Source organism: Crinia signifera, chromosome 5 (genome assembly GCF_055691185.1).
Source record: "Crinia signifera chromosome 5, ASM5569118v1, whole genome shotgun sequence".
In the NCBI taxonomy this organism is placed as follows: Eukaryota; Metazoa; Chordata; class Amphibia; order Anura; family Myobatrachidae; genus Crinia; species Crinia signifera.
Window position 1 is genome coordinate 147,120,566 of NC_139221.1, and position 24,528 is coordinate 147,145,093.

Sequence of the window (24,528 nt, forward strand, 5' to 3'; positions counted from 1 at the left end):
CTGCTGGAGCTGAGCTGTGTCTGCACTTGGAAATCTTCCAGACAGCCAGGTTATAAATCTTGTGGGGTGTTTCCCTCTCCCCTTCCCGGGCTCTGCTGCTTCCCAGAATGGTCACCTTGACCTAGTCAGCAGCAGGGTCACATCTATGCACAGTGATAGAAAGGGAGCAGACACACTCTAGGTTTCAGGGGATTTCTCTCTCTCCCATTCTTCTCATTGAGATGTGATGGTAATAAGAGCTCCGAGTCCTGGGGGTATTGCAGGAGTGAGGTAATAAGAAGGGAAGGAATCATGCCTGACGTGAGGGCTGGGAGGAGGAAAGGGAGGACTGCAGGCTGCTGCTGATCCTCCTACGTTTGTCCACAGGGTATATGGATGTTGGGACAGTATCTGCTCAGTGTATGGTAGTGTAGTGTATGTGTGCAGCCTGCATTACCTCCTGTGTGACCTAGGACACAGTCATAAAGCAACAAGCTGCTGCCTAGCCCGGCTCCTTCCCCTGAGTGGATGTAACGGGATGCAGAAGAGCCAGGCTGTGAACACAGACACCCTCCATGGAAAACCTCCCACTTGTGGATTATAAATGATGTCAAGGATCTGTCTGTCTGTCTACACTGCTGCTGCTGCTGCCTGGGACCCTGTGAGGATTGTGTCAGTGTCCGGGGAACAGAACATCTGACCGCCACTAAGTCACCCAGGCAGGCTATGGAGGGCTCCGCTGCGTGTCTCATGCTTTGCCCTGTGGGGATGCTGCATGACTGGGTGATGGGAGTATGAAGCCTGCAGGATGGGAGCGAACAATGGCAAGTACGGCAGTGAGGGTGAGTGACAATACTCAGACTTGAGGAAGTGGGGAGGAGGGGGCTCTTCCTCAGTGAGTTACTGCTGATAGTACTGTGTGCTGCATGTAAGTGCCTGCACATTACATACTGTACTTCTGCTGCTCCTTCCTAGTAGTGTGTCCTGGGAGCTCTAAGTAGGTTATGATTTGCAGTGTGGCTACTGGATTGTACTTACTTTGTGATATACTCAGCACCCTTTAGTCCTCACTGGTGGCAGCATCAGTAATTGTCACTGTGTGTGTGAGTGACAGGGCAGTGACAGTCCTGTGACAGTGCCTGTCTTCCTATTGGGCTGGTGACAGACTGAGAAAGCCCAGCTAGACCGACGCTTAGTTTAAGAAGCAGCTCATGTGTGCAGTCTGGCCAAACTCTAGTGTCACTTGTAGCCACTGGCTGACATGTAACCAAGATACTCTGCATCTTAGCATAGAATCGATATTTTGTAAGCATGCAAAAGTTTCCTTTGTACTCCTATGCAAGAATGAGATCAGTGGTTCATATCAGTAATGATGTACCGGACAGTAGTACTACCAAAATGAGCCACCTAGAAATATGTTTTCATGCAATAATAAGGGATGTGATTTTTTTTTTTTTTATGGTGTTGCAAAAAGTATAACAGATAAGCAAAAATACAATGTACCGTGCACTCATGCTCAGTCCTACATGCGTGACAATCTGTCATGTGTGACAATAAGTGTTGTTATGCAGAAACCATAATTAAATATGACGACAAAAGTGACAAAAGTAAAACAATCCAGATCATGACTTCTCAGACTCATGGGTGTTGCTGATGCCGGCATAGCCTGAGAGGAACAGTGCCCCTACCGTCTTCACATGGAACTACACAGTGGTGTTGCTAGTGGCTGTGTTCTCATGGGTGACTTTTGATGGAAAGCAGAGAGGAGACCAAACACATCTTTTCAAGACAAGCAAACGAATAATATAAGGAAATGAGCCACACTGGTGCTTGTTATACTTATTGGATATGACACAACAATATCCTATGTTATATGGAGGGTACAATTGTTCTGTACCAACCACAAGCCACCAGGGGGTGCTGGTAAAGAATTGTATAGTCTTTATTTCATTTTGTATTAAAAAGTACAGTAAAATATACTGTACCTCTCCAGCTGTTTATGGAACTTTATTTAATAGTGGTTAGCAAGTTTACTTTGATGTGATAATGGTAGATACTTTGGAAAAATGATGAAGTCTATGTGCCAGGTATTATGCATTACTCTCCATTGGGACAAGCTCTTCTTGGACCCACTGTGCTAGCAAAATTTTAATAAATCAAGCTTGAAAATAGTTTATTATCATGTTAATATCTTAATATATACCAGGTAATAGTATGGAGAGATTGTTTCCTGAGCCTGTTTAGTTAATGCTATAATACTGTGCTGACTGTCCCTTTCCTCGTACACTATTATGATGCGACACATACAGTATACTGTATGTGTGCATTCCACACAGCGATGGACTGGGCTGCTGAATCGGCCCTGGCATTTGTGCACACGCGCAACCTTTGTAGCACGTGTACACACGCATGGGCACGCACATGCAGGCACACAGATGCACCGCGTATGCGCGCTGCCTCTCTCCTGGACCTTAGTGGTGCACATAGAGAGCCGCCGGACCCACCACGATTTGCCAGAAGTGCCAGGTGGCCAGTCCAGGCCTGATTCCACATATACCTTCATATTCATTATTCTCCTTACTATTTTAAACCTACTTGACTCAAATCAAAAATTACTGCCTCCTGCGCCCATTTTCTCGAATGTCCCTATATATATATATATATATAAGGTGCATTTGGCCTGGATGGTTTTGCACAGAAGCTGCATATTTGGATGGAGCTGCTGTGCAAAATAATGCTAATGTATGCAAGAGGCTTTTTAAGGATAAAGTCGCCAGTCGTCAGTATTTCAGATCCGAGTGCAGCATCTGCAGAGGCAACTTTGGATCACCATAGTGGCCATCGTTTGTGTTGCTGGCAGCATAGGGTATGGGTCATAGGGTTGACCGTAATTAGGTCAATCACTATTAGTCGACAGGCAAAAGGTTGACACATGGAAAAGGTCCACATGCATTAGGTTGACATGGTCAGAAGGTCGACACAAGCAATAGGTCCATATGGAAAAGGTCGACACGAAAAAGGTCAAAATTTGTTTTTTATGTTTGGCCCCTATGATCACAGTAAAGTACAGTACAGAATTTGTGACAGGACACAGGAGAGACCTTATGCCAACTGTTTTCAATGTAGAGTTAAATTAGCATTTCTGGCTCCGGCAGCACACTTGAGAACTGCCCACGGCACACTAGTGTGCCACACCACAGTGGTTAAAAACCGCTGCTGTACTGCCTTGCCATTCCTTTAAAACATGTCAGACATGCAGGCAGTGTTGACCATGCCCAAATTTTGAGAGATCTTGAAGGATGTTTGTCAGAAAAGCCGCCAATATGATAATCAGGCTGCCGGGTTGATAATAGGATGACTATCTGCTTTGGATGTCCTTTCGCTATGACATATATAAGAAAAGTGCTCCATGTTTTCATGCTGTCATATTTATTTGACTTTAGCTTTTACAATCATGGTTTTTGTGTGTTTATAAGCTGCAAGTCACACTTATGATCATTAAGACTTTTTCATCTAAGATAGGTGTGCTGGGTCAGTGTTTATATTATTGCTAACTAGCTTAGCTGCTTAAAGCCCCCATACACTCTAAGGGGGTAATTCAGTACCGATCGCAAAGCAGCGGTCACTTAACACTGCCCACTCAGCCGAATGCCCACCCCCTCCCCCTGAAACCCCTCGGTACCATGCGAGGGGATGTACAGGAACACATCCTCTCACATGTCACAACCATAAAATAATTTCTCTTCACTTCGGAAATAAAAGTAAGTCTGAACTGAATTTTATTTCCATCTGTGTCCGAAGAGGGGGGTGGATGCTGAAGTCATGTGACATCAGTCGCCCGCCCCCTGGCAGCCATCGGACCGCCCGTGTTCCTAGGGGAACTCCCAGCATTTCATGGGGATACCCAGCGTTTCCCTGCCACGTGCCGGTGTAGGGGGACAGTAGTGGGAAGAAATCTCACAGCTTTTGTACTCAACAAATACCACCATCCCACTGGATCTCGGGCATTACAAAATGATCATACAGAAGTTATTTAAGTCTGACCCTTACTTTGTTTCATTATGTGATGCAGACTTATGGACCAGTAATAGAGTGTGGAAAAAGGTATTCCAAATTATTAGTGTCTGTTCTTCCAGCCTTTAGGTGCAGGAGATGCAATATATGGTGAGAATGCCCATTAATTACTCCCTTCTGGCAACAGATTATTGCTCTTGCTAATGAATTGCTTGATCTTTCTATTCCCACTGGTTCAGGGTTTTGGCCCTCATTCTGGTTGACTTGCAAAGCTGTGAAATTTGCAGCTTTGCGAGTCAACTAAATTCCACCCGCATGAATGGCTGCATGCCGCACGCACCCAGATTTCACCCTCATGCATGCGAATGGCTGTTTTGCATAAACATCCATTCACAGCTTGGAGACAAAATAATTTGCTGGCGACCAGTGTTCGCAAATCTAAGACACACTCTGGTGTCTCAGATTTGCAGATACCTTGTACAGGAAGAGGGCAGGCAGCTGACATCCGGTTACTTCAGCTGCCCGCCCCTTGCACCTACACCAAGGGGCAAACTACCATGGGAACCCCCAGTGCGCATGCACAGTCCACCAACATCGCTCACTGTTGCGAAGTCGCTATGGTGAGAACTAGAGTAGTAGTTTAGAAGAAATATCTGCTTAAGCATATAAATAATGCACCAATAACAGTTATACCTGTCCATTGGCGATCCCATTCTTCCCCAATCATGGTCGAATGGTGTCAAAGGATGGACCTCTACATGTCTACAAATTACATGATGTTTTCTACCATAGATAAGCATGCGATATTCACCAGGACGTGGTTCTAATGGCTTGAATTTTAAACTTAGCAAAAATATGTTTCATTCTGCTCAGCTTGAAGCCATAGATTGATTTATAAAAATCTGATATCTACCCTTGCTTTCTGTAGCCCTTGCTAAAAAGCGCCTCAAATTGATATACTGTATTGTATTTTATTTTATTTTTGGGGAATCACCCCAGTCCGTCCATCCCCCACCCTTATTTCTCTTCTTCCCTGTTGCACCTCCTCTTTTTCTTTTTCTGTATATTACTGTATAAAGATAAATAAGGAACATATTCACAGTTGCTATAATGTATTTAATGGAGGAAAACCAAAAATTGCCGCAGATAGAGAGCCTACAATCTCATTTGGTTAACAATCAAAAATAGGAAACATATTGGTAGCAATAAGCGCACCTTGTGAAAGCTAGCTATATAAGAAAACATTATATTACTGAAGCCAACATGGATACAAAATAAGCACATTTATTCCAGATAAAACACAAGTTGCACAATCACATGGCAAAATAATACAGTTTAGTCAGCAAATTAACATTACATAGATATGAATGGATCAATACTGTAGACCAATTTAAGTAACATATATACAGAGTTGAAAATGAATATCAAACCCTGTTGAGCGATAGGGAGAGCAGCTGCAGCATGGCCCTCTTTAACGAGGACCTCCCCTGTCTGAACTGTTCAGTCGAGGGAGGGGGTTGTTAACGTGGGTGTGGGCACACATCATTAACTATGTTGGGTGTACACCCTAGATGAGATATTAAAAGACATTGTTCAGCAGGTCCCTTCTGAGCGATATCTTTTACTTTCTCATTTATGGCCTGATTCAGACCTAGGCTTTGTATGTTCGCAGCTTAGCCAACAGGTAAAGGCCACCCACCAAAATGCCCCCCCCCCCCTCGCACTGACCCCATCCGCTCCCTAGCATGCAAGTGGATGCATTCTCATACACATCCGCTCGCATGCGGCTGAACAGGAGAGAAATCATTCAATGGTCGCTCACCATCGAAGGATTTTTCTCCATTTCAGTAATAGAAGTCAGTCTAGACGCTATCCACCGAATTCGGGGCGGGCGCTGACGTCATGTGATGTCAGTCCCCTGTCCCAAGCAGTCATTGACACGCCTGCGCCCAGTGTTTACATGGACACAACCACTGTTTTTTTGCGGGCACACTCTGCCCGCCCCCTCCCCTCTCTGAGCAAATGGCCCAGCGAGTGAGAAACTCACCAAATCCGTTCCCTCCTGGGGATTGAACATGCGCATAATCACGCATGCGCAAACCCAGACCCTCAGGGACGGGGACAAATTCATCCCACTACGAGCGAGTCTGAATCGGCCCCTTAGTGTATATGGGGCTTTAGTCTTCTTTTAGTATCTCCATGCTTTCTGTGTTTTAGGAAAAGCTTTCCTGTACTGTATAATGTCCATTCTATCTGTAAAGTGCCTATTGGAGAAAGGAAGATAATTATTATTGTTATTAGCCAATTTTCCTTATGATAAGCTTGTATTTGGTAAATGCTGCTTCATTTGGTGTATACCAGAAGACAAGTCCTGGTATATGAGAGAAAAGACTTCTTTTGATTTGAACCTTGCAGAGGTTTTATGAATGCACTGTACTTGGTATGTTGGCTTCCCTCGGATCACAATAGTACTGTATATTAATTTCAATACCAAATTTGGAAACTATATTTCAGTGGACTAGTAACATCATAAAAAGCAAAATAGTGCCAAAAGGAGTTTCTGAGGTGATTATGTATCCCACAATTCCTAAATATAATGCACAGATCCTGACTGCATTCCTTCCAAGCAGCGATAGACAAAACCCCTGGAGAGAGAGGGTGGAAGTAATGTTTTCCAGCTGCCTTGTGAAAATGCTACCAATGTCATTTCTGCTCATTTTACACAGACATATTTTGTGATCAATTGCACATTTTACTTTTCTAGGAGGGGGATTTGGATTATCTGCATCAAATGTAAGTCAGGTATTTATACATCTTAAATTCAAACACTTATTTCAAAAAAATATCTCAGTGGTTATTTGCTCAATTCTTTATTTACCTGTTAATAATATACTGTGCTTCAGTAGTGTGTACAGTGTCTTCCTTCTGAGACGTGCTATTGCACAAATGATAACATGCTGCATATAAATGCATTTTTTACCACAGATGGTAACATAATATAACACAGATGCCTTGTATACTCCATACAGCAACATACATGTCATACTCTATTGGCATGTCTGTGGACTCCCATATTTCAGGTATCTCCACTGGACTCCACTGCCCGGAGAAGTGGGAAGACTAGCGAATTAATGACATCATTTGGCGTAAATCACATAATTGTGAAACCAACTCCTGCTTCCTGATGTAGCATATTATGGCACAGTGGCAGAAGGTGGGGCCATAATATTGCTTCTCCTGACCACACTTATACCTATCCATAAAGATTTCCCAGACATAATAATTTTGAAAAGTATGACACATGTACAGTATATAGGCCCTGATTCTTATTTGATCGGTCCCCCTCGTGACCGATGTTTGTGCACTGCGCAAATTCTCATATGCGCATGTCCAGGGCTTAAGTGTGGGCGTCTTCGCCCAAATGCACTGTCGGCATGGCGCTCATACAGGGTGGGGTGGGATGGAGGTGGACATGAGAACCGCCAGCATTTCATGGGCATGTCCATGCAAATGCCGGATATTCCCATGTAAATGTGGCTGTGTCGCATGGTGCCAGGAGGGATGGCTGATGTCACATGACGCCAGCACCCACCCTGTCCTTGTCCCTGAGCTGGCAAATGTAATTCCATCTCCACTGACTTATATTTGCGAGCCCAGGAGAAATCATTCCAGGGTCGCAGACCCTGCAATGATTTCTGCTGCTGCGGGCACATGTAAGGATATGTGTTTTCATAACACATCTCCACACATTGTTGTGAGGGGATACGGCGGAGGGAGGGGGGTTTCGTCAGGACAGGCACACTAGGACTTGGTAAGCTGCTTACCAAGTCAACCAGAATCAGGCCTATAGTACACTCTGGCACACATCAAAAGGTCTAATGAGTTAAAAACCATTGTTAAATTTACTACCATAAATTCTAGTAAACCACTAGTATTACCACTGCCATTTTTACAAGTGTCACATTGTATTCCATTTGTGTTCCAGTTTTTGGAACAAATTTAACGTTTTGCATTTACCATGGGATTGGGAATGTATACAATATCTTTTGAACAACACTACATTACAAAAACATTGTACAGTAGTGGGTGTAACACAGGTGGTCTATCAACTAACATTGTAAATGTTTTTCTGTGATTCAAAACAAGACCTGAGTAGATTCATTGAACAGATAAAGTGGAATTGTTGCACATAGCAACAAATTATATCATTGTATTATAGATATATTATATTTATCATTTGCCTACTACAGTCTAGAATTTGATATTTGGGATCTGATTCAGAGGCGTAACTATAGCACCGCAGCCCCCACGGCCGCGGGGGGGGCGCTGTGCATGTATGGGCGCCGGGAGGCTGTGGTGCTATAGTTAGCCCCCTCCCATCCGCCCATCTGCCGCCCACCAATCCGCCGCCCACAGCCTTACCTGACTTCACTGGTGGTCATTCTTCTGCTAGTGAGACGGACCACAATAAAATGTCCGCCCCATATAGCAGACCGTTCTCTGAAACTGTCTGCTGTATGGGGGCGGACATTTTGTGTTGGTCCGTCTCACTAGCAGAAGAATGAAGCCAGCAAGGGAGCCGGGACGGGACCAGCAAGACAGGTAAGGCTGCGGGCGGGGGGTGCGGCGGGGGGCGCCCCCCATTAACGGGGGGAGGGGGGGGCGCCCAATTCATAGTTACGCCACTGATCTGATTGGATTCTATAGACAACATCCTAACTTTGTAGAAGTTTTAGTAAATCTGGCCTTTAGACATAAAGAAGAACATATTGTAACTTTGGTGAAATTAAGGAAAACATAATCTGATACATTTACAGATAATCACAGTCCAGTATAATAATTAAATCAATTTGTCTTGTATCAGTATATCTGCTAATGTGTTTTTTTATACCTCTTTTACACCAAAGCAATTTCCAGGGTCGGGCCTTTGTGTAAATGACCCTTAAATACTGTATAACCCCCGGTCCAAAGACCTGGCAATCCAGTCCGGCAATTGTATGAATTGAACATAGTTCATCATCACTGTTCATGATCAGTGTATACGAGTAACCCGGGTCATCTAACCCAGGACCTTTTTACATCAATGGGAGAGCCCATACCTCCCGACCACAGCATCCTGGGTCAGTCTGGAGTTTTGGAGTGGGAACATGAAGCCTCTGCTGCTGTCTACCCTGCTATGCAGAGAGCAGTAGTGTTGGGGATAAGGTGAATGGATGTCTCTTTGCGGTGTCATTTTACCGCACAGACAGAGGCTGGGGGCAGCCCTACAGCAGCTTTCCCAAGTGCTGGGCTTGCCCCCAGCATGATGTCATCTTCAAGCACTGCCCTTTAAGACACTGTTCCTGTATGGAGTGTGAACGGTGCCGACACCGGAGTATCCCGGGTCGGCACTGCAGTGTAAATGGGTTGAATCCTGGTTCTGACATGGATTGGAACAGTGTTCCAAATACAGGGCCTTATTCTGGTTGCGGCGGCCAAACGTACGTACGTTCCGTATCAGCGTACGTTTACCGTACGCGGACGTTGAGCGAAAGTCCACCCACAAAACATCCGCATACGGATGGCCACAAACACCGACAAAGGGGAGTGGCGTACACTCGAGCGTACGCCACCGTACACGGACGGATCACCGCTTATACACCGACAACTGGCGTACAACAGAGCGTACGCCACCGTTTACGGACGGGACTCTTCCGTTTTCACACCGACATCTTACGGCTATCTGAGCGTTTGCCCCCTTGTACGGACGGGTCTCGCCTGTTTTCAATGGAAAACTCAGCGTATGTCACCGATCGTGAGAGTTAGCGTATGTCCGTGCACACTGGCATACCCTTCACATATATGGCCCTCATAATCTAGCCTTTCAACTATGATTAAGACAATTAAATGATTTATTCTAATTGTTATTCAATTATTGTTTTATGTATTTTTATCAAAATGAAAAAAAAAATTGTTTGTATTCGAGTGAAAACTTTGACACGTCGACTTGTGTAGATTGTGTGTCTTGCTGTTTAAAGTATATGAAAACACTTACTGAATGTGTGTAAATGGTTACCAAATAACTACCTTGGCATATATAAGCAGGTCTTAAAAAGAATCTTAACTAAAATGAAACCAACCTTTACATGTAGAGAAGTGTAGAAAGATATGCTTCCAATGTGTTTGAGTGCTGTGTGTGGCTTGCAGGTAGTGAAATAATGGTTTGGACTTAATAGGCTGCAGCATTGCTTATTACATTCAGGTGTATGTGTTTCAGTAGTAATCAGCGTTAATTAGCAGACCCAGGCGTCCGCTCTCATGTGGTATCTGTAGGGGTGGTCTGGAGGTGCCGGCCGCCTGTTTTGTGTCCGAAATGCACGTTGCTTTCGCCGATCGAGCGGTTGTAGCAGTGTACATTTTTTGTGCACACCCCCGTGTACGCCCATGTTTTCGCCCAGTTTTCCTCATTATTTCGGCCGCTCCCCTCAACACGCCCCTATGCCGCCCACAATGACCGTACTCTTGCGGACAGGTTTTTTCACACGGAAACAACCGTCCGTGAGCGTTATGGAGTCGTCGCGCCTGCGCATTGCGGAAGGTACGCATGCGCAGATTAAAAAAAACCCCGCAACGTACGCTTACGGCCCAGCCGCCCAAACCAGAATAAACCCCACAGTACCTGGTCTCACCCGGGATTTCGGTGTTAAGGCAGTATTAATCAACCATAGATTACAATTAAAGTGTTTTGTTTTCGGGAAAGAAATCACAACATGATGGAGTAAGGGGGACACTTATGAGCATGGGTGATTAGTTACAAGGTACTCTGGTATCAGATGCTATTGGTTATTTTTATACCACGGTTCATAAAATAAAAGCAAATGTCTGAGTGGTTTTCTGGATAGCATCACGTTTGTTTTGTGCAGCAGTTTTCATAAATACCAATGAACACTTTAAGGGACAAAGCTGTTTCAATTTCAGTCATATTTTTGTCATATTGAAGCACTTACATTTAAGTGTTTGAAGTGACAATAAGTCTATGAAAGTATAGTACGCTATGACATTATCTATATATGCTGCATTTCTGAACTCTTGTTTTATTGCTGTTTTTAACTTACTCTCTATAATAAATAAATTGCAAACCTGTCCATTAACAGTAGTCCGATAGATAACTGGTGGGGTTTATTTATAAATAGTTGGTAAGTGGCCTCAATGATGAAAATTTCTTGTTGCCATACATTACTGCTGATGTTCATGCAACGGATCGATTATTGTCAGAATGCACATAAGCTGTGTTTGCAATGCGTATACGCCAATTTGCCAGAGTGAGCAAGCTCGCAATGAAGGTTTTCATGGAAAACTCCTACAGAGCATGTTACACAGTGTACACACAGAGATGCTGTTGCAATCAATATGCATATTATCAGAACTGTATTGGAAAAGTGCTGGGCTTCCTGGGCAGAGACTGGAAGGTGCTTTAGCGCATATATGGAGATGGTCTGTTATGGGAGTGTCTCAGATGCATTGGTGAAGATGTTTGTGTACTCAGACACACAACTTCTCACATGGGAGGTCATACACGGTGGGAGAAACTGCACATGGCATATGGCTGTTGCAAGTTCAGTGGTACAACTGATGGTCTAAAGATGCACTAATAGGTATTTTAGCAGCTACCAATGCTGACATTGATCATCACAGGGTAGCGACTAAAACCTCTTTGGCGAGGTCATCACATCCCGTGAACCATAGCACCAGAGCCCTGTGTGCAACTTTCTCCGGCCGGGCCCCCTCCTCTCTGCAGGGAGCAGTAGGGTCTGAGCACTAGAGCGCATATGCTCAAACCAGCAGAGCTGTTCTCTGGAGTCTGAGCACTAGAGCACTCAGACTCCATTGCGCATGCACAGATCCCTGGAAAAATGACCACCGCACCAATTTTCAGGGTTCTCGGCAGTGCTTGCAGCCGCTGCTGGACTCTATATAATAATTGACCTGCAACAGCTGGGGGGAAATCAAGTATTTTTACAACCTTTTCAACATCTATTCCATAATCTGGTGGTGAGAAAAGTGAGACATGAAACAGTTCACGGCAAATGAAGTGAGGGTACATTTTGGTTGCCATGTTTTGAAACTTGCTGCTTCCTTCCCCTGCGGTCAATGTTCACATAGTATGACCCATGGTTCATGTGGTCTGATTCCTCTTGAGGGTACATTTACTGAAGGGGAGATAGACACTATGGTCATCTCAGTCCCTGTACAATCAGACGCATGGAAGTATACCAGTGACTGCCAATAAATGCAGCTGCATCTACATCCCACTCTGAATGAGCCACAATATGTACTGTAGGCCTACAACGTGCTACGGTATAACTGAGAGCTGTATAACTCCTTATACTGACCCAACAAACATGCAGAAGAATCAACTTTTGTTAACTTTTTTAATTTCCAAATAAAGGTATCTATGGTAACAATTACCTTGTATTCCTGGTACATTTGTTTAATATTAGTTAATGCAGAAATTGTGTCTCCGCTAATGGCACATATAATTAATCTGGAAAACTATTGGCTACATAGCACATGAATCACATATTTGTGCACAGAGACAAGGAACCCTGAGCATAATCATAATGAAACAAAACAAGATAACATGTGGTTTAGATCCCAAGAAATATGTAATTCCCATTTGGCTGACATAGGAATTGTAGAACATATTAGAGAAATCTGATGAATTTGCCAAAGGTTAATCTCTGCTGCATGTGATCAATTTAAACATAGATTTTGGTGGCAAACATTGGTCAGCAGTGCTATGAAGAAGTTACAAACGTTCTACTGTATGTATGTAAAAAATGACAAATACACTTTTCAGAAAGTCAGCCACCTATATGAACACATTCTTTATAACATGTACTTCGTGAAAGCAATTCGCCCTAGTATAGTCTACTCCACGTGGTGAGCAAATCCACCAAAGTCCTATTCTGTGCAAGTAGAGGGAAGAAGAGTATTATGTTGCCAGACTGCAATCTTACTAATGTTATCGTATAAGTATACCACATATACATATACAGTATATAGTATAGACCACCTAACACTTATACTAAACCTCCCGGCTGCTATAGTTGTTTTTCTTGTGCTGCTTGGAAACATATGATTTTTTGTAAAGGTTTTAACATCCACATTCTGGGAATTTTTTTTAATATTAGTTTCGTACAGTACTTAATTGTAAGACTTCTTTTGTTGATTACATAGTCTGCCCTTGTGGGTTGTACTACAGTACATTGGGCAGAATACTCGTCCATTCTGTGACAGAATGGTGCTCCACTTGTCTGCCATTAAGGGGGAAATTTACTAACAAAAATTCGTGAAAAAAAATTGTATTCATTTTACATATCAAAATACGATTTTTTTTGGCGTGTAAGTATTTTTGGCATTTACTATGCCAAAAACACAAATTTTCATATTCATATTGATGGGACATTCGTATTTGTATTTACAAATACGAATGAATACACCATCGATAGAATACGCCAGGAATCACCATTCAAAAGAATGGGATTCTTGATTTACTAAACAGCCGTATTGAAAATACGGCCGCTAATTCGTGTAAAACGGCCGCGAATATACGGCAGGAAAATACACTTTATTTTCCTGTCGTATTTGGCAGAAGCCTGCATGGATCAGTCAGATCCGTGCAGGCTTCAGTGTAAAAAATAGAGAAATAAATAAATAAAAAAACAGCGTGGGGTCCCCCCCACAGCCGTAACCTGCACCTGGCTGAAAGAGCAGGGGCCGGAAATAAAAAATCAGGAAACCCGACAAATAGGGGTTCCCCGATTTTTTAAAACCAGCCCCAGGCTCCAGGTCAGGGGCTGGTTCCCAAAATACGGGGGACAAAATGACTAGCGGTCCCCCGTATTTTAAGAACCAGCCCCAGGCCAAACCAGCCAGCAGGGTAATGTCACAGCCGGGGGGACACTTATCAGATAAGGTCCCGCTGCCAAAACATCACCCTACTGACCAGTCAGCCTGCCAGGGGCCCTGGGGGAGTGGGGACCCCCCAAATTAAGGCCCCCCCCCCCCTCCAGGACTTAATTGACCAGGCTGAAGCGTGGTGCTGTCCCCGGTGACCCTGTGCGGTGGTCACCGGGCTGATTCTGTGTAAAAGAATAGATGAAAAACTATTGTTTAAAACTGTGGAACTATGAGTCCCAGCAAGCCTCCCCCGCATGCTGGGACTTGGAGAACTACAAGCCCCAGCATGCGGGGCATTAAAGGGCCCGCTGGTACTTATAGTTCCACAGTAATAAAAATAGTCAAATAAACACACTGACACAAAATAAAAATAAATCTTTAATACATCCAAAGCCCATACATACTGATACTTACCTATCTTGAGCCCGTAGGTAGGTCCCTGGGTCTTGGTCCTGTGTCCTGCTCCTGGTCCATGTCGGCGTTCGGCTCCATGTCGACGTCCAGGTCCATGTCGGCGGCGTCTGTGTATGCAGCCGGTCCGGGTCCGAAGAAATCCACGGGGGTCCTGTGGAAGGAAATCCAACTCACCCAGGTCCTCCTACGAAGATCTGTCCTCTTGATCCAAAGTAGTCCTGGTCTTCTGTCACATGCCGGCGATTCCGGCAGCTCCCCGCATCGGACTGAGGTGAGGCGCAGAGATCTTTCATCTTCCGCGCCTCTCCTCTGAATGATTCGAGAAAGTCGGCTCTTGGATCACTCTACCCAGACTGCAGACACCCCACTCGACCCTAACACTGAATGTACCGCAGAATTGGAAAGGACACCAGCTGGAGAGGTGTTCAATTATATTTTTCACATCTGACCTTGCTAATATTCATGAAATCGTGATATATGAATACCAGACGTATCGTGATTTACGAATACCAGCTTCGGCCATATTTTAACCTGTACATCCCAGAGGTTTCTCTCACAGTATATTTATGAGTGAAAACCGCTTAACCGATTGATCTCGGTGTATTACCCCTGAAGAAGTCCCAAAGGGACGAAACCCGTAGGGTTTCTTAGACCAAGATACATCTAAGGTCAAATCAGGAATCAATACACCTATGTGAAAATACCTACCGGAAAACTTCTGTATTTTGTATTTTATATAAAGAATTCTTCTTTTTTATTGTTTGGAATAAACTTATTCTATTTTTAAAGATGAATCTGTTGTTGGTGAAACACATTTAAGCGCACCTCTACAACTTTCTCTTTAGAAATGTTTTTATGTTTACAAATGAATGTGCAGCAAATAGAAGGGAACAGAAGTGTTTGTAGTTAGAAAACTGCTGACCCTTTGTGTAAACCGCACTGATAATGAAGAATTCATTAGAGATTCATGTTCCTTGCATTACATGGCCTAGATACACTCTCTGACTTTTAAATAGCTGCCACTTTTTACCACTTTGTATGCTGTGTGGGAAACCTATATATATATATATATATATATATATATATAGTGACTTGTATTAAAATTCCTCATGTTAACTGATAAACTCTTGTTACTGTGTACTGTAAACAAGATGATATTTTATATGTCGTGTCCATTGTTTAGAAAGTAATAAAACAGCAGAGTACAGTAATTATTTTATCATTAGCTTAAAATATTTGTGGATATTTAATATAATTTTAACTATGGCAATTGCCTTTATATAACGTTCAGTGGGCCTGATTCAGCATGGATTGCAAATGCTAAATATTTTTCTAATGGAATTAAACCATGCTGCACTGCAGGTAGGGCAGATGTAACGTGTGCAGAGAGAGTAAGGATTTGGGTGGGGTATTTAGTGGGGGATTTGGGTGGGACAGTATTTACCCTGCACAGAAACAGAATATGTAAGTCACTCACATGTAACTCTCTCTGTGCATATTACATCTGCCCCACCTGTAGTGCAGCATGGTTTTGCCCATTAGACAAAGATCTAGCATTTGCAATAGATGCTGATTCATACCCACAGCACATAGGGGCGTATGTTCTCAGCCTAGCGAGCTGGTAGTTGCTGCCTGCCGCCCGGCTGATCACACGCCCTCACTAGAATGAGAGGGGATGTGTACGCTAACATATCCCCTCGCATGTGGCTGCGTGGGCAAAAAATAATTTGATGGTCGCTCACATCCAATGATTTTTACTCCGTTCATAATGAAAAGTCATCCTGGACTGAGTTTTCATTTCAATGATGTCCTCCAAATTTGAGGCAGATCCTGGGGTCATGTGATGTCAGCTGTCTGCCTCAAGCAGGAATAGACACGCCTGCATTTTCAGGGGAGCACCCACCGTTTTCATGGGGATGCCCATAAAATGCTGGCCATTCCCCCTGCTCCAGCCCCCTGCCCGCCCCCTTCCCTTCCACTATGTGAAACTCGCTAAAGCCGAGCAGGTCTGAATCGGCCCCATAGTGTATTTTCTTTCTGAATATATCCATATCCATATGAATATATTATACAAAATATGATTAAATCCTAATTTTAGTTAGTCAAAATCATGTAGTACTTGCCTACTCTAGCAGCATTCTGTTCACGAAAGTGGGCAACTATGATAAAAATCTATCAGATGCCCTCACGCAAAAATGCACCACATGTAGAAACCCCATTAAAATCAGTAGGTCTATCAAAAAGAAAACAAAGAACTATAGGTCAGCGTTCTTTACACTATTTCTTTTCCAATAGCCTTAGTTCTAGATGACCTGAACGTGTTTTCCCAATACCATGGAGACCACAAACAAGGGTTAGGGTTAGGCTGCAGGCCAGGGGGTTAGGTTTAGGTGGCGGCTATCGGGGGTAGGGTATAGGCACTAGCGAGGAGGGTTAGGATCATTTTTATGGAAGGCACCCGGGGCATGATTACATATGGATGATTGAGAGTGCAGATTCTTCTCCTGCTGTATATATGTATATATATATATATATATAGATTCTGTGGTGGGCGGCACTCTGCTTAATAATAAAGAAATACAGGAGACCTTGCGTCTCTTGCACCTTGATAAAAAGCCTGCAAAGGCTTGAAACGTCGGGAAAACCACAAGGTCTCCTGTATTTCTTTATTATTAAGCAGAGTGCCGCCCACCACAGAATCCATTTACACAGCCTGGGTCTACAAGCTGATTATCCCGGAGGGCACCTATTTTCTCTCACTTAGACTAACGTTACTTCCAGCCAGGATACAGGCTGAGGAGTGTCCCTTCCTGAGATAACTATTGTGTGCTGCCTGGGAATGAGAAGACCATCAGACATCAATGAACATTATAACAGATAGGACCAGCATTATTGTGTCTAGTGCACGTTAAACACCCTGTTCCTGAGAACTCATTTCTAATATCAACATACAGATTCGTGAGTAGTCCCTTTTAAGGAGTTTGCCTAATAATAATAGTACAGTATACCTCATGACTTAAGTACCATTTAATTCAACTGGCTAGCTATTCCCAACTGAATGAGCAACCCTTCAGATGCCAATTATGAGATATGCTAAGCAAGCTCCTCCTTCTGCCCAGCACAGTGCTGCAAAATTATCATTTCAATGTTTGCAATTAACAATATCCAATGTTAGGATACATGGAGGCTTTGTGCTTCTTCATCGTCACTGGCATCAAATAACAGTTTCATTGTTTAGGAAATGGGCTAGGATTAGATTATTTAAAAAGTTTAAGGCTTTACAAGCAGCAATAGGCTTCCATTGGGTATATACTGTACATACTTGAGTTTGCATTTTATGGGATAAATTTACTACCCCTTCAGTGTAAACTCAAGTTTGTATGGACAACATCTCTCACTTTTAAAAACCCAAGGCTGTGCATCGGGTGGGTGGTCCAGAATCAATGATTTTTTTTTTATGGTGATTGTAACAGGCAATACCAGTGCTGGTGCTGCCAGTCATAAAATATGTAGACACATTTACTTAATTTAATATTTTTTTCAATTTTTTTAAATAAGAAACTGTTGTCCGCGAAAACAATTCTAATACGCTAGGGCAGGCATGTTAAAACTGTAGCCCTCCAGCTGTTGTGAAACTACACATCCCAGCATGCCTTGCCATGGTTTTAGCATTCCCTAATAGCAAAACTGTTGCAAAGCATGATGGGACTTGTAGTTTCACAACAGCTGGAGGGCCACAGTTTGGACATGCCTGCGCTAGGGCGTTGTAATTCAAACCACTGCAATAAAGTGCTTTGCACAAAAAGACTACACTATGGATATTTATGTTGTAGAATAATGAAGTACACATTTTCAGCTAATTCTGGATTAAGAATGTAATAATATGTTATGTAGTGACAGGTATTTGCAGTGTCGGACTGGGGCGTTAAGGGCACAACAGTGCCTAATGCAGTGGTAGGTGCCTATGCTTAAGGGGTAAGGGTCAGCCCTCAGAGGATTGTCCAACCTTTAGAGACCATGGAACTGATCTTCTAATAGAGTAATATTGTGCAAAGTCTGCAACCTGTCATTATAGGAAGTGGTTGGTATTTTAGTCAATAGGGCCCACAATGGTTTTCCTTTGAGCTCCGTTCAGCCAGACCTAGGGTTACCACCTTTGTGTTGAGAGATTCCCGGACAGTGACCCACCCCTTGACACACCCACAGCCAACCCATTGACCCACCCACAGCCCCGCTCCTTGACCCGCCTTATGGTTGTGGTTTTTTTACATTTGCGCCAAAGGCGCGCACCAAAAATTTACACCATAATGCCTATTACACGTCACACATCCATATTATACCACATGCCATAGTGCCTATTACACATTATGCCAGGGCTCAACAATTTTTCTTGAAAGAAAGACAACAGTGACAGTGCGCACCAGAGGTCATAATGCCCATTACAAAATATGCCAGGGCTCAACAATTTTTTTAAACTAAGGACAACAGGGACAGTGCGCGCCCCCAAAAACACACCAGAATGCATATTATACGTCCCACACAACCATTACATAAGTATACTACATGCCCATTACACATTCTGCCACACAATCTAATGCCCATTACACACTATCCCAAACACAACGTAATGCCCATTACATATACCACACACCGTAATGGCTATTACATATTATTCCATATAAATACGACCTACCCCAATGTTAATTGCTTGGGGTTTCTTGCTCGATGCCAGAGCCTTCATGCTCGATGCCAGGGCCTACATGCTCAATGCCAGGGCCTTTATGGTCGATGCCACGGGGGAGTGCAAATGCCTGTTGCCAATGTGGAGGGCAAATGCTCGTTGCCAAGAGGGAGGGCAAATGCCTGTTGCCGCGGTGGAGGGCAAATGCTCATTGCACAGAGGGTCGGCAAATGCCTGTTGCCAAGAGGGAGGGCAGATTCTCATCGGCAATGAGTAGGGCAAGGTAGGCATCCGCACTGCCGACTGCGCTGCTGCTGCAGGTTGTGTGTGGGCTGTGTGCTCAGCTGCTGGCAGCTCTCTGCCCGGCCGAAGACTGGTGACAAGTTGACAACACAACTGCCCAGTGCTGCTGAAGTTGAATTGAACTGCGCCACCACAACTCACAGCGCCGTCCAGGCACTTGACTCATATGTCAGGTCATATGTGTGTCAGCAGCGCACCACAGCCCACAGGAGGAGCCGGAGGACATATGAGTGACACTCACACTGTCTGTGTCCCGCTTCCTCCCTTCTTCTCCCAGCCAGCGCAGCAGCAGAGTGACTGTGTCACTTAATATTCATAACTGAAGGAGGACGGGTCCGACGTGTGTGTACCCATGGCCCCCCCCCCCACGGCTTCCTTACGTGGTGGATATGCCTCTCTGTCAGCCCAATGCCCGCTGCCCGCATCAGTAATAGGCGGTGCCGGCCGGGCGGAGGGATCAATTCACGGACTATGTATAGTCCGGGGCAGCCACCCTTCCGGACTCCGGATGCCGGTGTCAAGTACCGGACTGTCCAGAGTAATTCCTGGAATGGTGGTAACCCTGAAACCAGAATAAGGTTCTATATACCCCGAACATGCAGAACCTAATCACTACACTATATGCCCCCTATACTCTGCACTACATTACTACACTATGTACCCCCTATACTTTGCACTACATCGCTACACTATATACCCCATATATGCAGCACCTCATCACTACAGTACACCCACCCCACTACATGACTGCTCGGCACTACTTTCCCACCAATAACATTAACATGCTTGTACCACCCTCCTTACTATGAAGAAGTTTTCTCTCTGTCCACCAGAGATTCTGAGGGTAACATGGTAGATTGGAAGGAGGAGGCAGAAACCCAGGAAAGAGCTGGCAGAACAAAGATTGGTCCTCCAGCAGCTGGGACATCGCTGGTCAGGTAGTTGATGCCAGCCAAGCCACGGAGCCAGTCACAGTGCTGCAGTGCGCCACAACTCACTGCCGGGTCGGCGCTGTCCGTCGTGTAGGGATTGCAATCGACCATCGATGATTCAAAATCATCGATGGTTCATGGCCGATGTTGAATACTTTAGCCATCGATGGGGGGGATGGTTTCTCTCCATCGATGGAACAGCAAATCAAAGTTTTGCTTTTTTTTCCCCCAAAGTGCCGGGACACGGAGCATAACTTCGCCCCCGACACCCACAAAGCCTCTCCCCCATGTTTTGATTGGCCCACAGGCCAATCAATCAAACACAATGGATGACCATCGATATGTAAAAATATCGATGGTCATCCATAGCATAGTTTAGCACTATCGATGGCTAGTTGCAGAATTGCCATCGATGGCAATGGCAACGATGGCCATCCCTAACGTCGCGTCAGTGTCCAGGCAGCCGCAGCATTCACATATCATTTCACTGTCCTGTCGGCGTGTGTCACATGCTGCAGCCGCTGCAGGAGGAGCCGGGAGGAGGAGTTGGACATGTCCCAGTGAAACTCACAAGTCCCGTGTCCCTCCACCTCCCAGCGAGCCCTGCGGTGGAGTGACTGTGTCACTCAATATTCATCTCCCCCCCCAGCTTCCTCACGTGGTGGTGCAGGTTAGGTATGTTATGTCTCACTGAATGTGACAGTAATACTCACACACTGTGCGCGATCGCGGGGCAGCCAACCTTCCGGACTCTGGACGCCAGTGTCAATTACCGGACTGTCTGGAGTAATCCCGGACAGGTGGTAACCCTAGCCAGACCCCCTGGATTTGTGTAGGGGGTTATTTACTGGTTTTCCTGTTCTCAGCAATCTTCTTTTGTCCACACTGGACATAACAAAACATGGACACGTCGTTCATTAATAATTAGTCATGTTTTCTACTAACAAATAAAACAAAAACCGTAGAACAGCAATTTGTAGTTAAAAGTAGAGGATTGTTGGCCATACTGCACACATTTTATCTGTGTGCTACTTTGTCATTAGTTCTGTTGATTTAAAATAAACCTGACTAAACAGGAAACTTTTTCTCCAACACATGATTTAGGGAGGAAATAGTTGCATAAATTTGACTTGGACATTGAAATTGTGTGACATTCTTCATCCCCAGAGTTTGCGGAAGGCATTCCATGCTGGCCAGTGAGAGAGACTACGGGGAACGCCAAAATTCCTTCTTTGTTTTCTCATTGGAACGATTTTCTGTTCCACATGTAGCAAATGTCTGTAATAGTTTTATAAAAATCATTCACAGGTGCATTATACTACTTTTCTTGCCATTTAAGTATTTTTCAACTTTTTTCTACACATCACTTACTCAAGTGTGACAAATATAACAATCCAAAACCAAAAATGCTTTTCTGTTCCCTAAATGTTCTTATGACCCCTCTAATGCTCCTGATCCCTTTTCGGTAAGTTTACTGTGACAAAATTTACTGATATGCCGAGAATACATTTCTGGCCATGTTATATTTGTTATATTTGGCTGGCATCTTTTTAGAACAATGCCTTATAGCCAGTGGCGGCTCTTATCTCTGTGGAGGAGAAGGGCTGCCATGATGCCAGCTACCCCCCCCCCCCCCCGCCCTCCACTGCAGCCACTGGTCCCAGCCATCTGCCGGTTCCCGCTGCCAGTCCTGACCCCCGCCACGGGACTGGTGCATACTCAGTAGCTTCTTCTGTACTGCAGCAGCCCATAGAAGCATCCCAGAGGGATTGGACTGCTTTGGATGACTGGCAAGTTGAACTTCCGATAGGAAATCAGTGCCAGTCACAGTGAAGCCAGAGCAGTCTCACACACTGCATCCGGCTTCACACAATGGTTGATTTTACCGGGAGGGGGGGGGGGACTCTGCAGCCCTACAGCCCATAAGTAAAAAACGCCACTGGTTATAGCTAATAATGGAATGTTCCTAACCATTTATTGCCACTAGAATTGCTCAATGACTGGTGGTTGCTAATTTGTACTATGGATGCTTACCATTCCACAGTGATCAATAGTTATGTCTACATGAATATGTTGACATGAAGAACTGTCAACAGACATTCTCTGGTGGTCTAGTGGGGTCTTATGTTGTCCAGTGTCTTCTTCCAGTTCATTGGAATACGTTCCGGTGTAAGCTTCTAAGGCAGGGATGTGGAACCTTCGGCCCTCCAGCAGTTGAACTACACATCCCAAGATGCCCTGCTGCAGTTTTGCTATTTGACCATGCTGACAAAACTGTTGCAGGGCATGTTGGGATATGTAATTCAACAACACTGGAGGGCCGAAGGTTTCCCATCCCTGTTCTAAGGAGTGGAATCCTTGTAAGTGGCTATCCTCTATGCCTAACCCTATCAACTTAACCTCCTTTAAGCCCTGTACACATGTGCTCTACTGCCGATATCATTAAGAATAATATGATATCAGCCAAACATTATTGGCGGGTCCGCTACACACCTGTCTGTGTCTGGCGGCGGCTCTCTGTGCAGTTAGCATGGTTCAGCAGTGGCTGTGGAACTGCAGCTGGGGATTGGCAGTGTCTGCAGCCTGGTCCTGGGGTTGTGGCTGTAGCAGGGTCCGGAGCGGTGCCGGGAGGTTGGTTGTGAACAGCAATATACAGTAGTTTGCCAGGTTGATGCCCTTCCTGCTCTCCCTGCACTGACAGCCAATGACAGCCACCCTCCTTCTATGGGCAGTATTCAATGAGGAAATTCTCCGTGCATGGAGAGCGTTTTATTTCGCTCTCCATGCACTCTCCGTGTTTTTGCGGAGATTCTCCATGTTTGGAGATTCTCCGTCACGGCACTTTATCCATTATTCAATGTGGCTGATGCTCGCCGCCACTCGCGGCGAGTCTTAACCCCTGCAGCGGACGAGTGTCCGCGGCAGGGAGCTTTCAGGGAGCCGGGGGATGGAAGCAGCCAGAAAGATTAAAGTCTCCCTGGTTGCTCCAGAGGAATGTGGAGGGTAGGGGGGCTCCCCGGGACCCAGGCAGCACAGGCTGCCCCCCCCCCCCTATAGCCAGCGGGGGACCCAGTATTCACTGCACCCGATCGTGCATATTAACGATCGGGTGCAGTGAATATATGAATATCTAATGAGCGGCTCGAGCGCTCCGGCCCCCTGCTGGCTGCACTGTGTAAAAAAAAAATAAAAAATTTAAAAAAATATATATTTTTTTTAAATTAAATATATATTCATGTGCTATAAGCACATGAATAAAAATAACATGCCCCTTCACAGAAAAAAAAACCTGATTTTTTGACACCAAAATTTAAGAAAAAAAACTTTTAGTTTAAAAGTTCACATTCCAGCTCCCCATCAAAAGATGGAGAATTGCTACACGGAGAGACACGGAGAAAATCACTTAGAAAGACGGAGAATATTTCACATTGAATAGGGTTGCTCGCTTTTGGAGAGCAAAATGCTCCGTCCAAGGCGAACAAAGCACAAATTCTCCATAAAACACGGAGAATTTTTCTCATTGAATACTGCCCTATAAGGGGGATCTGTCCTGGCTATCCTATGTCAGTGCAAAGAGTTTTTTAAGCTTTCACCTCCTGGAAACTCCTGCTTGTCTTGCTCATCTCTCCAGTGATCCTGTATTTTGCTCCATGTGCCTTAGCATCGGGTTTGCTCTTTGTCCCCGTGGACTGCTTAGCCTGTATACAGTGCCTATGAACTCAATTCACAGCATTGAGACCAACCAGTGAGAGAAAATATTACATGCACTATGGCCCTTATTCAGATCTGATCGCAGTACAAATTTGTTCTAAAAATGGGCAAAACCATGTGCACTGCAGGTGGGGCAGATGTAACATGTGCAGAGAGAGTTAGATTTGGGTGAGTTATTATGTTTCTGTGCAGGGTAAATACTGGCTGCTTTATTTTTACACTGCAATATAGATCTCACTTTGAAGTACAACCTCACCCAAATCTAATTATCTCTACACGTTACATCTATCCCACCTGCAGTGCAAATGTGTTGTCCACTTTGAGAACAAATTTGTACTGCGATCGGATCTGAATAAGAGCCTATATGTGATATTTTCAATTTACTAGTCCTCAATTTATTTGCAATTATTAAATTAAATATGTCATTATTTTAATACCAGTGTTTTAGCGCTGTCACCTACAATTGTTTTTTCTTGTCTTTGACTGGGGGAGTTACTACCCCCAGTATTTGTGATAGCAGCTAGATGGCACAGCAGTGCAACGCGGAGCATC

The 24,528-nt window shown here is 44.5% G+C and overlaps 1 protein-coding gene across 2 annotated transcripts in view; it reads left to right on the top strand.

Annotated features, from left to right (window-relative positions):
- Positions 1-215: 215 nt before the first annotated feature.
- The window catches only part of FBXL7 (F-box and leucine rich repeat protein 7), a 258,398-nt gene continuing 234,085 nt past the window's right edge, over positions 216-24,528 (top strand). Inside the window, exon 1 of one of the 2 annotated variants that reach the window (XM_083188101.1) lies at positions 216-821. In XM_083188101.1, coding sequence (XP_083044227.1) covers positions 788-821 — 34 coding nt within the window. In that variant the 5' untranslated portion in view covers positions 216-787. Of the gene's footprint in view, positions 822-17,171; positions 17,308-24,528 lie in introns of those variants that run through there. The other variant, XM_083188102.1, reaches the window with a different exon arrangement.